This window comes from Lontra canadensis, unplaced genomic scaffold, assembly GCF_010015895.1.
Source record: "Lontra canadensis isolate GAN:19392208 unplaced genomic scaffold, GSC_riverotter_1.0 scaffold11, whole genome shotgun sequence".
Classification (NCBI taxonomy): Eukaryota; Metazoa; Chordata; class Mammalia; order Carnivora; family Mustelidae; genus Lontra; species Lontra canadensis.
In genome coordinates this window covers 10,127,033-10,143,801 of record NW_022631005.1, presented here as the reverse complement: position 1 = coordinate 10,143,801, position 16,769 = coordinate 10,127,033, and the positions used below count along the sequence as shown (strand labels likewise).

Genomic DNA, 16,769 nt, shown 5'->3' with positions numbered 1-16,769 from the left:
AAGAGAGGCAATGATGGGTATCCCCAAAATAATGTCAGAGTCCGTGTCAAAAAGAAACAACTCCTTAATGCTATGTGAAAAGAAATGTAACCAGACAGATTTTTCTCTTTATACCCATTCCTTCTCCTATAATTGAAAATGTTACCTCTTCTGGGTTATAAGTATATGAATATAAGAATATTCATAAACTTAACAATTTTAAACAACTTTTAACTCTCCTAGATATAGTTATTAGATTTCAAGTCTACAGTATACTTTATTGTCACTGTCCTCTGTAATTGTTTGCCACACACTCCCGACTTTGTTCCTATAGTTGTCCAAATCTGAATTATCTTCTTATATAAATGCTCTCTATACTTAGAGGCCCATATCAAACTCCGTTGTTTTCCAGACTTCATCTCTGAATGCTCTACCTTACAATGCCCCTTTCATCTTTGAATTCTTCTTACAAGCATTTACATACACTGGAACATTTAGCTACTGAAGAAGGTTGAGCAGGAACTCCTTGGGGTGATAGTGCAGATATCACTGTGCCTATCTCCCCGGTTAAAAATCAAAACCAAAACCAAATACACTAGCAAATTCTTGATCCAAGACACTGCTATACTACAAAGATGTAGAAACCAGGTAACTGAAAATGAGGGATCAGGTAGAAAGGGGACTGCCTCAGGAATTCTCCACAGTGAGAAGGTGTAGGAGGGAAGAATAAGGAGTAAGGTAAAGTCCAAGGCTGAATACTTGCCCAACCATAGTTTTACCAGGGACCCTATTCTTCCCATAAGTATTATTTTCATCTCAGATTTCTATTTTTGTATTGCTTTAATTTCATATACCTGGTAGATGAAATCAGATCTTCTTGGTTGTATGAAGATGAACTCATGATTCTATGTATGAAGTAATGTGTTGGTTCAGTACTAGGATTCCTTTTTTCTTTCTGGAGAAGTGAAAAACATATGTTACATAAAGTCGAGTTTGACATGTACTTTCTCACCTTATTGGCACACTTTGCACTCGAATCTACACTATAATAAAAAAAATTCTAGAGATTACTTAAAAGATGAATCTCTTAATTCTAATGAAAAGGTCTCTTTCAAAAAAAATTTTTTTTGGGAAATGACTCAGTGCTGATGATCTATATTTTATATTGGAGTTTGAATAGTTTTTAATATAAATTTAAACAGTATTTGAAGAATATAGTTTTCCATTTCTGCACTTTACAAATATTTTAAATCTTATTTTACTGAGTACAAAAAGAAAAGGAACAGAGACATAACTCTGGTCAGTTCAGAAGTTTTTAAAGTCAACCAGCTTAATATGTACTCTCTTTGTTGGGAAGTCATGTGATTTCATGGCCGTATTTTTTATGAGAATATCTTTATTGTGATATTTCTTAAAATCCCCAAAAGCTACTATTATTGGGATTATTGTTCATATAATCCATTTTGAATTTTTTTTTAAAGATTTTATTTGAAAGAGAGATAGAGAGCACAAGCAGACGGAGGGGCAGAGAGATAGAGAGAACCAGGATCCCTGCTGAGCAGAGAGCCCAACACAGGGCTCCATCCTAGGACTCTTGAGATCATGACCTAAGTTGAAAGCAGACACAACCCATTGAGCCACCCAAGCATCCCTCCATTTTGAGTTTTGCAAATGTTATGCTATAATATTTCTTTAGTTATCTATGAAGCCAGCATTTCTGACTATGAGGCTCAAGAAAATTATTCTGAAGACTGCATCTGGTCATGAAATCACACATAGCTTCCCAACAGATAGATCAGAATATGCATTAAGATAATTTACTTGTTAAGCTTCTGAATTGAACAGAGTTGTATCTCTGTTCTTTTTCTCTTGTTCATCTCAGCTTTTGTACATACCCAGGAATCATGTCAAGTGGATACTCAATAGAATTTTCTTACCAGGAAATCCTAAATCATACACCCTTTCCAAAAACAAGTTTTGGTACCAGTTTTTGGACAGGGCCATACCCCAATGATCACTGAAATCCAGACCATCATTTGAGGGGTGTGATTTTAGGGACAATAGCTATACCCCGTGATGATAGTGGAGCTTATGGGCTGGTTATAAGGGTGACATTTAAAATATTTTGATTAACTTGTTAATTTTGGGCATGTTGGCTAAGTAACTAAATAAGCTGGCTATGTAGCTTGCCCAAAGCACACATAGCTATTAAGTGAGAGTCAGGATTTAGACCCAGACAATCTAAATTTGTATGAATCTTTTTTTTTTTTTTTAACTTTTTCCTACATTGACCCAATGTCTAGTCCTATCCTACCTGTATAAGTTTTCTTTACACAAAATATTCAATGGATATTTACCAGCCAAAATACAAAGGGACTGAAATTTATTAAATTATAGATTTAAATAATTAGCTTGCATTTCTTTTCAATGGTTTCTATTTTATGTTTTCCTTGGGCTTCTAACTAATCTAGGTCTCTTTCCATTATCTGCTTTCCCTCCATTGAGTTTCATGGGTTTATCTGTTAATGATTTCTTTCATATCATAAATATTACTAGGCTTAGGAGGAGACTGGAACCATTTTAGTATTCTTTTATGGCTAATTAAGATACATTCTCAAACAGAATTTCTGAAGATCTCTACTCTTTCCATTGATATCAGTCACTGACAGCTATGTTTCTCATTCACCTTATTCTGTGTTTTTTTCTCCTGAGAGCCTGTTTCAGTCATGGTTGCTGAGCATGTGGCCATGTCAATCTCAGCAATAGCTCTTTTAAGTTTTCTCTCTTTTGGTTCTATTATATGATTTGAGGTTGCTTCAGTACTTTCAATATTTACACTGGAAGTAGGCTGACAACATTTGCTTAGAGACAAAAACTTTTTCAGGCTGCTTGTGCTTATTGTTGGCTTGGGAGAGACAACTTTGCTTTCTACTGGCTTCATGGCTTCTTTCACTTGGTCTTCAAATTGTTCTCTTAAGCATTCTTCTTGTACAATCTCTTTTAAAACAACTTCATCTTCAGACATTAGTTCCTCTTCTATGGTACTTGCTGAATCTTCTTGATCAATATCATGAGCTACTAACCGAATGATAAGATCTTTTTTGTTCTGAACATCTTTTAAAAGCTCTACCTTGGTGATATCAGGCTTTCTTATATTCTGAAATGAATTTCTGCAAACAGCCTGGAATTGAAGGTACATTGCATATTAAAAACAAATGCCTCAATCAATCTCCTGTGGTTCTATTATAATTTAACTACTTTAATATGACTTATAGTTTCAGTTTAAGGAGTATTATCTTCAAATGCCACTATTTGTATATTAACAATGTTTTTAAAAAAGGAAACAAATGAAAGTTATGAAAAATATTTGTGGTGTCTAACATTTCATTTATATTCCAAAGATCATATTAATCTATCAAAACTTACTCCAAAGTATAGAGGAACATCTAACACTGGTTTCTTTTCTTTTCTTTCTTTTTTCTTTTGCTTAAACTTAAATTAAATTAAACTTAAATTTTGTTGCTTCATAATTTAATTTTTGTTTTTTCATTGACCTTCAAAGTTTTGGAACAGAATAGACACTATAATCTATTTTTCTAAAATTCTAGATAGACAATCATAGAGAATCCTAAATGTATGTATAGTCAATAAAAAAAAATCAAGATATTGTCTGATCTTGGTTTTTAAAAATGATGAATAACCAGACTTGTGAAGGTCTTTGACTCCTTAATCCTTATTCTTCCACTCCTGAACCTTTGGTTATATTTTCCAAAAGAATTGTCAAAACAAGTCTTAATTTTTTTTACCCTTCTAGTCAAGTCTTACTTTCCATTTCCAATGTCTAAAGACAAATCAAAGAAAAGACAATTATAGATAACAGAATTTCTCTAATTTCTGTTTTTGATGATACCACAGAACCTCCAAACTGACTTAATAATCATAAACCTCAACATCATTTGTAATACTGTGAGCCAATTTTTCAGACAATGGTGTCCTAAAAGAATATCTTCTGTGGAAAGATACAGAAACAGCTTTTTAAAGAAATTAAAACACAATCAATTTTGATTTTCTGTGTCAGTAAGGGGAATTAATGGTTTAGAAAATCAAAAATCATCCCCTATGGTTTTGGAATTTATTACTGTACATAATTTTGAGATGTATATGCCTGGTGTGTTGGGAATCTATACTACTCAAAACAGAAAACAAAGCCCTGTTATAGAGCCATCAAATGTCTAAGTTCTTTTATCCAATCTACCTTTCTTTTATCTCTTTTCTGTCCCTATGCTAGAGATAGACAGTGTTGATACCCAGATTCAGAAAAATCATGTGTCTTAATAGAGTTCTCTGTATCTATTTCTTTAATATACTTTTTTTTTTTTTTAATTTTTAGGATGGCTTTTCTTCCCCTTAAAAAGACACAGGTGATTGTTTTGGTTTATTAAATATTCTCTTTTATGCTTGGTGTGGTCTATAAATGACTTAAATAAAGAGAGGCAATGACTAAAAGTAAGATTTGTGACAGAAAATTCTACAGATAATTAAAAACCAATTTTGAGTAATGTTATTCTACAGTCTATTCACACAAATTAAACCCCCAAGGGATTACTTGTATATAAATGAAGACTGCTAAATAATATGCTAATAGAATGATAAGAACACATATATAAGAACAAAACTTAAGGGTGAAAAGGACTGTCCTCTGATCCAAAAAGTTTAGGGCAAAAAAGATTAAATTATGCCTCAGCTCATGATGATCTCAGTATTTGAGTATGAAAACATAAAGCACTAATTAACATATTTACCAGCCCTAAGACTTAGTTCAGTGTATTGTAGAATAGCATTGGAAAAAAATTCAAGTTTATGCTCAAGGGAGAAAAGGTCTATAAAACTTTGCCCCAGGCCACAGATTATTTCCCAAAGTACACTCAGTCTTCTAATGAGTGAACACCATCAATATAAGGGGATTTGACAAAAATCAAAATGTGTAGGTCAGTGTAAATGTATAGGCCAGACAATCCCTCTGTCCTCAGTGGTATAGTTTCCATGTAACAAGGACATACTTTTGATATTTTAAAGTCCTACTTAGTTTAATGTATTTGGGGCCCTAGTATGGAGCTTTAAGGCAGACCTAGGTTCATAGCAAGAGGAAATTGGTTCATCAAAATGGCAGCATTAGGGTAGCTGCCCTAGGTCTAGAATACAGGTAAAAGGGGAAACTGGGCACTTACTGAGAGTATAGAAAAATTTGAAGAAGCTAATATAATTGAAGTGAAATAATAATAAACCATTATAATCTAGGATTTTTAGTGGAATGTTTATTAATAAATATTGCTAAAAGTAAAAAGATTACCACCGTATAAGCTATAAGTTTGAGGAATTAAACTATTTTAAACTTTTGTAGATAGTTTTCGAAACCTCATATATCCTGATATTCTATTAACTGGCCTTTTAAAACTGCTTTTGATATCCACAATAAAGAGCTTACAGGAGCTATGGAGGATTATGTCTCTTCTGAATTGGCAATTGAAGATTATAAATAGTCAGCCTTATTTTACTGTTAAGGGTAGGTCCCTGCCTTTTTGTTCTTTAAAAAAAAAAACCACTCTGAACTGATTTTCATAAAAAAAAACTTGCCTGAGACCTTTAGAGTGAGCGCCTAAGCTGATATGGCAAGTTCCAGTAAATTATATGACTATATGGATGAACCCATGCAACCAGTTCTCCTATAGGGCTTGACAGTAACAACAAAAATGCATTTCCATATGCCTGTTGGAGGAAGGGAATCACAGAACCATTATGTCTCATTATTCACTTATGTTTTTACTATTGGTTTTGCACTTACCTCAAAGGGTTTTACATCCAGTCGTCCCAACTTATTCAGTGAGGAACGTCTCTCTCTCTTTATCTTTTCTACATTGGATGTGTCTGGTAAGGAGTTGCTTCTCCCATTTATTGATGCCTTTCTCAGTTCTGTTATACTATGTCCAGTGTTTTTTAAACACTCCATCTTGAGTTTCTCAAGAGGTTGAGTTTTTACAGAAATTACTGCTAAGTGTTCTGAGATAATTTCTGGATCTATTTTGATGGGCTTATTCCCAAAATGAGGAACTATTTTAATTGGAAAATTTCCAGTTGAATCTTGATATGACTCTTCTTCCTCTAACTCATGTGTTATATCAATAGCAGCATGCTTTTGGGCCTTTTGAATAATTCTATCAACATCTAGATTTCCAAAGAGATTAGCTTTTGAATTCTTTCTGGTAACCGTATCTAATGGAAATTGTGAAACTCCACTAATAATTAAACTAGCCACTTTTCTAGGGAAAACAGTGTTTGTACATTTTATGTCATCATAAAGCTCTTCCTGGGTTCCAGACTGTTGGAGTACATTACTGTAAACAGAATCAATAACCTGAGAAATCATTTCTATACTTTCTGGATTTAAAAGGTATTCTTCAGGATTAGCAGCAACAAGATTAATATTACTTTGGGAAATTTCAGCTGTCACAGATTTTGTCAGTTGAGATGCAATTTTATTTAACTCGGGCTTTGATAAATTTTTTGCATCTTTGCTTGAGGCACTTGGCAACTTTAGTATCTTAGCCATAAACAAGGCCAATGCTTCCTCTAAAAACCAGGCATCTAACATAGAACCTTTTTTGGATGAAGACTTTTCCTGAGACTTAAATTCATCAGCAGTTTTGAGCACTTTTTCCATAATTTTGACAGCTTCCAGAACTAATCCTGAACTTGATACTTTGTCCTCTACTTGAGGTTGAAATTCAGAATTGGAAATTTCCTTCACCATTAAAAGACCTATTATATCAGAGAGGACATTACTTTTACCCATTAAATCTTTAAATACAGAAGTGTGCGAGCCAGAGTGCTTTAAAACACTGGCATAAACAGAATTAACTACTTTTTCAATAGTTTCATTGTTAGCTAAAGGTACAGTGGGGAATTGCTTGGCTGATGGTACAAGTTTAATCTTACTTTTGGAGATAAATTCTTGTATTGAATTTAATATTTTTGAGCTTATTTTTTGCATGTCAGTTTCTAGAGATTTGGTTCTTTCCTTATCCACTTTTGGAAATACAGATAAAAGCTTTGATAAAAATTTTACAGCAGTTTCTTCTATTATATTATAAGGCAGTATACGAACGTGTGATGGTTGAGGCTGGAGAGCATCAGGAGTTTGGATAACATCTTTAAGAATATTTTCAACAACACTGTCAACTTCTGCACACTGATGTGGAGTTAGCTCTCCAGAAAAATAGTTTTGCAATTGACTGCCAGTCACTTCTTTCAGGACTAAGTCAACTATTGTTTCTGAAAGGATTCTGCATCCGCTGGCTACACAATTTTGTATTATCTCTTGTGATCCATACTGTGACAAGAGATTATTATAAATAGAATGAATCACTAATTGAATAATTTCATCATCATTGGGATGTAAAGGTTCCACATATTGTATGGTCATATCTTTATCTTTGGAGATTGCCATTGTAACTGTATTTAATAATTTCATTTGAAGGAAATCCAGTTCTGTGAACCAATTGTACTCAGATGTTTCTACTTCATTGTTGGATAATGTTGAAAAAATTTTGGCTAAAAGAGCAGAAATAACATTTTCCAAAAATTCATGAGGCAGCATGATAGTAGATGGTGATAATGGTTGACATTCTTTGCTGGCTGTTTGTACCACCTTTTGGACCTTTCTAACAACATCCTTAGATTCCAGAGGCAAACATGCTGAAGTGGGAACCTCATCACAAAATATGAAATTAAGTTGATGTTGAAAAATTTCATTTATCACTGCACTGGTTAGTCTTCGTGCTAAATTTTCCCCATTATTTTTAATATTCTTACAAATCAAGTCTTGAGATTTATATTCCTTCAAAATATTGCACACAGAAGAATGGACAACTTTGTTGACCAATGTTTTATCAATTACTTGCATTTTATCTAGGAAGGGTATCTTATTTGATGACAGTGTTTCAGTCATTTTATGCATAAGTGGCATTTTATCCACAGTTATTTTGTTAATGTTGGATGATGTTTTGTCTGTAGTTGTTTCTTTATGCCTGGGAAGTGCTTTAGGAACTGATGACACTTTATCAACAGGTGGAAAAAACTGATTTCCCTTATGTGGCCTAAATACCTTAATTTGAGCATCTGAAAATTCCTTCAACAGTGACTCCATAAATTTCATAGCTATATCATAAAGTTCAGCTTGATTTTTACCATCATCACTTACATTTTGACATCTGTCATCTATTCGTGTTTCTGATGATGAAGAAAAGAGCAATTTGTTAACCATCTCGATGATAACATCTTCTAAAAATTTAGCAGGAACAATTCCAGGTTTACTTTTTGATGGGTATTGAGGACTGTCTGATTTACTAGGTTCATTTTTAATCTCCTTATTTTTCACATTTTCTGATTTTTTCCCTCTCTTACTCTCTCTCTCTTTTTCTTTCTCTATCTCTTTCCTTCTTTCTATTCTTCTCACTTTCTCTTTTTCCTCTTTCTCTTTGATTGGAAGATTTTTGTTAATTGAGAGGGATGAATCTTTTGTTGAAACAGACTGTGTAAAATCTTGGCGAACTTCTTGAATTACATGTGATGTTGTATCATTTAGGGGAGTTTGGGGTTTTGAATAATCTGCTGATTCTGGAGAAGGATATAATTCTAAAATATTGTCATAAATGTTTTCAATGACATTTTGAACGTATTCATAATCTGAGTACTGTTTCTCATTTATATCTGTTTGAGATGGAAGGTCTTTTTCATCCTCTTTTTTTGGCTTTTGGATAACTGTTTTCAAAATATTTTCTGTTGTGGTCTCTGTGTTCCTCACTTTGGATGTCAAGGATAACTGAAAGGGCTTGTCTTCCTCTTTTGATGTATTTTCCCTTGTTTTGTCAATCTTCTTTACATTGTTTATTTCAAAATTTGGTCCAGGTATTTCCTCCTCATATACTGTAACATCAGTAACTACTGGAGATTGTGTGTGTAACTTATTACCTTGTCTCCTCTCATCCTTTGAAGCTGATATGCTTATCTTCTCAATTTCATTATTTTTAAGAGTTACACTCAAATCTGGTTCCTGCCTGTCTTTATGTTTCACACTAGTAGTTGGGCAAGTGACTCCTGATACATTCTCGTATTTTATTGAAATTTCCATTTTATTTTCTGTCTCTCTATTTTCATTTGTCACATTTGCAGCTGGCACTGGTAACATGTTATTCATGTTGCTTTTCATAATTGTAGTTATAGAGGTAACTACTGGATCTTGGATGTCACCTTTTTTCATTGATGTCTCTTCAGTTTTGAAACTTTTCTTTCTACTTACTGTACCGCTATCTATTTCCAAAGTGTCTGACACATTTTTCTGGCCTGTGGTTACAGAAGTGTATTTATATGATTGTTTTGGTAAAGCAAGTTCATTCCCTTTCAAGCATTTGTTTATCTGTGTAGAGGTTTGCTGTGGTAGGTGCTGAACCCTTTGAGTGATGTTATCCGGATTTAGAAATGAAAAGAAGGTGGAAGACCAGTCTCCTGAAAAAAGTGGTTGAATCTTGAAAGCAGAGATTGCCTTCTGAGCTAAAGCAGCAATCATTTCTGCTACAACGTTATTTTTGTCATCCTTCTGAATATCACTAGAGCCATATTTTCTTATGAACTGATCATATACAAAATTGGATATCTTGTCAACTGTTTCTTTATCAATTGGTGGAAAAGAAAACATTTCCTCAGCATTTGGTAGAACTTTAATTTTACTTTTCATAAATTCTCCTATCAGAGAATTTGCAAATTTTATAGCTAAGCCCACAATGTCAGGCTCTAGCATTTCTTTTTTCTTAGAATCTTCAGTAATACTTAGAAGAGAATAAAATTTATGAACAAGGTCAACAATTACATCTTCCAAAAATGTAGCTGAATATAGAGCAGGCTGTGTCTTTTCTTTACCAGGTTTACTAAGTACAGACTTTTGCCCATAATCAGATACATCACTGGAAGATTCTTCACTATGTAAAAATGGCTGTAGATGATGATCCATGATTTCCTTCATGATGAATCCAGCTATTTTACTGAGGAATGAGCCTCCTTTTTTGTCTGCACCTTTCTGTACTTCAGCTTGAAATTCAGATTTTTTCAAAATATTATTACATATAGAGTCAACCAAATTCTCAATCATTTCTAATTGCATAGTTTCTGCATTCTCCTCTGCTGTGGCAAGATGGATCTCATGTTCAGAAATTTCTTTGATAATTTCATCTGTCAGCTTTGAAGTTGCATCTATAAACTCATAATCTGAGGTAACTTCTTCCTCTTTTACTTCACTTTCAGTGTCAGGTGAAGGGAAGATATGCACTAGCAGCTTGTAAATCATATCTTCCAGAAGAGAACGAGGCAGCACAGTAATACATGATGGCAAGGTATGGCAATCACTTGTGATTACATTGAGCACATTTTTGATGATATTATCAGCTTGCAGGGAAGAATAAGAAGAAGACACTAATTCTCCTGAAACTAATGATTGCACCTGATAATCATAAATTTCCTCTAATATCAAGTAATATATTTTTCTTCCAAAACAAACAGTGTCACTTTGTATAGCCCTGTATACTTGAATCAGAGATTTATATTCATCTAAAATTTTTTCATAAATAAGATTGACTGTTTTTTGAGCAATTTCTTTATATCCTTCTGAAAAACGCAGATCATTATCAAAGTTATCTGCAACTAAAATCTCTGATGTGGTAAACTCCTGCACAATTGAGTTTACTAAGGTTGTAACAATGCTGGCAATTTTGGTTTTTACTGTATCTGGGTTTTCAGCAGCCAAGAAATTATGTGAAAATGCATAAAGGAGTTTACATAAAAGCTCAGAAATTACTTCCTCCAAAAAGAAAGCTGAGTTCACAATGAAGGACAACTCTCTTTGTTTAGGATCTGCTACATTCTGTTTATATGTTTGATCAACTGAAGATGAAACAAGAGTTTTATCTCCAGATAAAAATGACTGAAGATGGTGGTTAAAGATTTCTTTTATTATAAAACTTGCTATTTTTGAAACAGGTATGTTACTTATACCTTTTTTATCTTTTGTAAGAGATTGGTATAAATTCAAATATGAAAGATCAGCATAGATGGAATCAACCATAGACTGGATATCTTTTTCTGAAATCATACTTTGTTTTTCATTTCCATGTTTAATAATACATATTGCATGTTTTGAAATTATTGACATAATTTCATTTATCAGATTTATGACTGTATTACTTAGATTTGATTGAGTAGTAGTTGGGTGTTCTGTTCTGGAGGCCAATGGACTCATCTGAGATATAAGCTGAGTGACAATTTTTTCCAAATGAGTATGTGATAACATGGTAGTATATATTGTTGATGTCTGCCTTTGAAATCTTGATTTGGTAATCTTACATTGAACCCTCTTCATCAAAACATTAGTATTGAGTTTGGAGTGTGACTTTAAAGGAAGCTTTCTTACAAGGTTTGGATGAATTTGGAAATCAAAAGTTTCAGCAAGGATGATTTTGGTTATCCTTGCAGCTAATGTCTTTGTGTCATTTAGAAAATCTTTGTCAGGTGTTATTTCCATCTCATATTCTTGCAGAAGTTTGCTGTACACCTTATCAACAATGTTCTTGACTATTTCTCTCTCCACTGGAGGCAAACACAATTGTTCCTCAGCATTTTCTAGAATGCTAACTTCAAAGTTTGAGAATTCCTCTGTTATCAAATGTATGAGTTTCTCAGCTTTATCAAACAGTTCATCTTCTGAATCTCTTACTGGTTTTGTTTGTACAATGCCTAATACCCTGTGGAGTATTTTGCTTAAAACCCCAGAGACTACATCTTCCAAAAAAGTTGAGGAATAAACAGTGGCATAAAACCACGGCTTTTTCTTATTGTCCAAATATGTGTATGATGAAGAAGGTAATACATTTCCATCCACAAATGGCTGAAGATGTTGTTGACAGATATGTTTAATGATAAACCCTGCTATTCTATTAATAAAAATATCACTACTGCTTGTGATATCTTGCTCAAATGGTTCTTGAGACTCAGAGTTTTGTGAAATATTTTTGAATACTGAGTCAACGAGATGCTGAACATCATCTTCTGAATAAACAAACTTGGTTTCTTCTTCATTTTTGGAAAATCGAATTTCATGTTGGGAAATTTTCATCCTAATATCACTGATTATCTCTGAAGCAATTTCATTGAAATTCGCTCTGGATCTGTCTTTTGGAGTTTCTCTGTCTGGAACAATGCTAGATGCAGAAGGAAAGATTCTAGATAATAGCACTCTTATCATGTCTTCTAAAAACGTGTATGGAAGCAAAGTGTTATATGGAGATAAACTCGGACTTGGCTTGGTAGATTTACTGATGTTATCAAGAATGTCCTGAACAATATTCTCAGCCATTGAAATTGAATGAGAAGATGATGACAAATCGCCAGAAAAGAGTGGATGAAGAAGGTAATCTGAAATAGCTGCTATAATTAAATTGGTAATATTTTCCACAAAAATATCACTGTCTTTAGACTCTTTATCAACTTTGTTGTCTAGCCCATGCTGTTTTAAAACATTTCTATAAATTGAGGTGACAAGTTCATCCACAATATCTATATTTACAGAGGTGTAAGATTGTTTTTTGTCATCATATAGAAAGTGAATTTTAGCTTTGTTAAAATGGCTATTTATTGAGTTTACTATTTTTTGGGTCATATTTTCCAGTTCAATTTCAGTGTCATGCTTTGGACTAAAAATCTTTGATAAAAGTCTGGCAACAATTTCCCCTACAAATGTCTCAGGATAAATACCTAAGGGTGATGGTGTCTGGAATCTGTGTGTCTCTCTGACTTCATTAAGAACCTGCTTAACCATATTTGATACTGCATCCAATGGAGTCTTTGGACGAGGTAAACCTTCTCCACACAAAAATGGCTGAAGATGATTTTCAATAATCTCTTGGATAATAAAACTGGCTATTCGGTCAATCATAATTGGGCTTCGGCTGAGTATACTTTTCTGTATTGAAACAAGAGACTTGGACATTTGCACAATATTACTATAAACAGAATCCACCATCTTCTGGAGGTTTTTTCCAGTACATAGATACTGATTATCATATATAGTGAACCAAATTTTATGTTTTGAAATGGCTGATATAACCTTATTTATTATACAGGTAGACATTTCATTGAAATCAGAACTCATGAAATATTTGTTCCCCAAAGGGGAAGCCTTGTTGGGTGAAGGAATGAGTTGAGATAAAAGTCTTCGGATGATATCTTCCAAAAATGAGTGGGACAACATGGTGCTGTAGCTTGTTGAAGACCTAACCTGGGAAGTAAATTTTCTCATGTTATTTTGAAGTTTCTGCAATATAATTTCAGCTTGGAGAGGGTAATAGGAATTTGGAATGAGCTTTCCTCTGAAGCAAGATGGGAGTTGGTAATCTAAAATCTCTGACAATATGCCATTAGTTATTTGTTCTGCTATTGAGGTATTGTCACATGCTTGATTATCATCACAGGTCACTTTCACTTTATATTGCTGTAAAACATCATAATAAACTGAGTCAACAATTCTACTAATAGTTTCTTTATGGATTGGTGGAAAACACAGCCTTTCTTCAACATTCCGTAAAACGGTAACTTGTGCCTTATTAAACTCATTGACTACATTGTTGACAAATATTGTATTCATCTCATAGAGCCAGTCCTCAGTGATATTTTTGTTTTTGTCCCACAGTGAAGTAGAGAGATTAAAAAACAGTTCTGAAATTATTTCCTCCAAAAACGTGGCTGAGTACACACCTGTATTTATATCTCCTGGATAGAGCTTATTATGGATGGGTATTGAATCCACATCTTTTGTTCCCTGTCTTTTGAGAGGTGACACAGAGGTGGAATTTACTGAACATTTCTTGCCTAATGGTGCTTTTACTTTGGAGCTAACCCCACTGGGATTATTCAGGGATCCTGTCAAAGCATTACCATTGTAACTCATGAATCCTAAAAAGGATTTACCTTGTCCTAATTCTGTTAATTCTGGCCCTTTTGCATTTATGAAACTAGACTGCATTTCTTTTCTTGTATACTTCAAAGGCTTGTTTGCAAAAGGTGGGCTTTGGGGGAGTTGTACACTGTGACATAGTTTGTCCATCAATGATTTAACCAAGCTATGGGAAATAACAGTAAGCATAGAGTCTGATGATAATAAATCTTGATCCATTCCTGCCAGATTTTCTAAAAAGTCTGACATATAATCTCCTTGAAATTGTTCGCAGTCCATTTCACCCTTACAGTAATCAAATTCTTCATCTTCTACACTTGGCAGTATTTTTAAAAGTTTACATTCTTCTGCTGATATTTCATTGGAAAGAGGGCTATTATCAAGTAAAACAGTGTTTGTGCATTTTTCCAAAAGTGTTCTGATAAGTTTCTCACACACAATGTTGAGAAGAAAAACTGATTTGGGGGTGAGGCCTAAGTTATTTCCAAGTAGGCTATTACTTTGCTGATCATCTGAGGATGGAAAAAATGTTCCTGCTTTTTTATCAGAATTCATGGCTTCACTTGGATGTTCATCTGGTAAAAATAAATCTAAAACAATATTAAAAACTTTATTGACTACTTCTTTGGATTCACGAGTTTTTAGGGTACCAATCAGATTGTCTAACTTACATGCCAGATAATTTAATTTACTTTTTTGAAGGAGATGATCAGTTTGGTAATTAGATGATTTCCAATCTCTGAAGCCTTTCTGTCTTTCCATGGTATTTGTTTCATTGCAAATGGTCACACTATTTCTTCTAAACATGGAAAATGATTTTTCTCTTCCATTGCTTTCCAGATGATGGTTTATTCCTATTTCTTTGGACATTACATGAATCACTCCTGTTAAGAGATCCTGAAAGAGATTATCAAAGTCAGCAGAAGCTACTCTTGGGCAGTAAATGTATTTTGTTTTTAAAGGAAGCATTTGCTTTGTAATGTCAACATCTATAATGTTACGGTTAAAAAGGATTTCAGTAACAATATCAGAAATACTTAAAGCAAGTTCTCCAATAGAAATTGACCTGCTTTCAAACGTTTGAGAATCAATAGAAATAATCTTGTTAAATCCTACATTTTGGCTTTCCAGTATTTTCTCCCTTTCTCTGCTATCTTTGGTGTTACCAGAAATGCTTGAAGTTAAATGGTAAATGATAGACTCAGTGAGATATTCACAAAGTTGATTAAGTGAAGAATCATTGTAGATACTTCTTAGAGGCTGTTTTGATTCACATTTTTTCCTTGACAATGTAGAAATAATAGACACCTTCTCCTCACTGGAAACTGGAAGAAAAATTACCACTTTTAGCATGCATAAAGAGAAATATGTAAAATTCAATATATTGATAATTATTTACATTTGAATTTCACCTATGGAATATCTCCCTAAAGAAAAAGAAAAACATAGTCAAGAAAGAAATTGGGTTTTCTTCAGACATTTATTACCCACCTGTGGATTCCACCTGTGGAATCTTAATTTTAGCCAGAAAATTGAGAAAATAACCCTAAAGAATTCAAGTCTCTCAGTTAAGTGCTGGTATCTGTCTTGCTTAGATGGGTTAGGAGCTCTAAGAAGCTGGAAATCATGGAGCAGAAAACTGATTTCCAAGTTTGATGTTACAGTTTAGCTTGTCTGCAGTAATCTCTAGAGGGCTCATGTAATTATTTAAAATTTATTTTTTAGTGAAAATACTTAGTGTTAGGTTACCTGTTACTTTTTTGAAAAGAATTTATTTATTTATATGTTTGGGTGGGGGGAGGAGCAGAGAGGGAGGGACAAGAAGGCTCCACACTGCACACAGAGCCAACTGGGAGGTCGATCCCACAACCGTGAGATCATGACCTGAGCCGGAACCAAGAGCCCAACACGTAACCTGAGACTGAGCCACCCAGGCATCCCTCTATTACTTTTAGGGAGCTACAGAGATGTGTTACAACAATGACTTGATTGAAATGAAAATGTGCTAAACTCCAGAAGTGTTAGGGATAGGTTGCAGTGTCAGTAGTATTTTAACCCTTAGATTTTAGTGTGTCACACCTCTCTTCTTTTTTTCTATTCAAAACAGTATTTATTGAAAATCATATACCTACCTGGGATGGCCAACTTCTTCAAGTGGCAGCCAGAGAAACAAAACTTCCTCAACACTTAATCATCTGTTATACCTCTGCATGTAATATTAGGCAAAACTGTGGAGATGGGAAGCTTAGAGCTGAGCTTTGACTGCTAGGCAGGCTTTGGCTATGTTGAGATGAAGAAAGTGAGGAAAGAGTATTCCAAAAGGAATAAGGAGCAGGAGTAAAATCACTGGAAGGCCCTGAACATGTCTGAAAATAGAGAATGGATTTGGTAGAGAAAAATACCAGTGGGATGAAATCATGGATCTTCTCTTGTTTTGTTTTTCTTTATAATTCTCTAACTTTAGTTAGGCTGTGTTTGGAGAAAGTATATTTAAGAGCTTGAAATTGCAGACACACAGCTATCCATCTTGAAAGAATGACAGTTTTAAGGATGGGAAATGAACCCCCATGCAGGTGGGTAGGACTGGTAGGATGTGTTTTCCTGTTTGAATGATTGGCAAGTGATGTATCTGAACTGGTATTATAGCAACTAGTTACTGGTAACTGGAATTATTGATCCAGTTCAGGGGTACTATGCATTATTGGAATATTGCCAGTAAAGAAATTGCCAATAATCA

General features: G+C 33.9%; 1 protein-coding gene across 1 annotated transcript in view; it reads right to left on the bottom strand.

Annotated features, from left to right (window-relative positions):
• The window catches only part of FSIP2 (fibrous sheath interacting protein 2), a 90,687-nt gene that overhangs the window by 21,917 nt on the left and 52,001 nt on the right, over positions 1–16,769 (bottom strand). The window contains exons 17-19 of the mRNA XM_032856084.1: positions 5,822–15,357; positions 2,666–3,160; positions 834–934 (exon numbers count right to left, since the gene is read on the bottom strand). Of these exons, the coding sequence (XP_032711975.1) occupies positions 834–934; positions 2,666–3,160; positions 5,822–15,357 (10,132 nt within the window). The remainder of the gene's footprint in view (positions 1–833; positions 935–2,665; positions 3,161–5,821; positions 15,358–16,769) is intronic.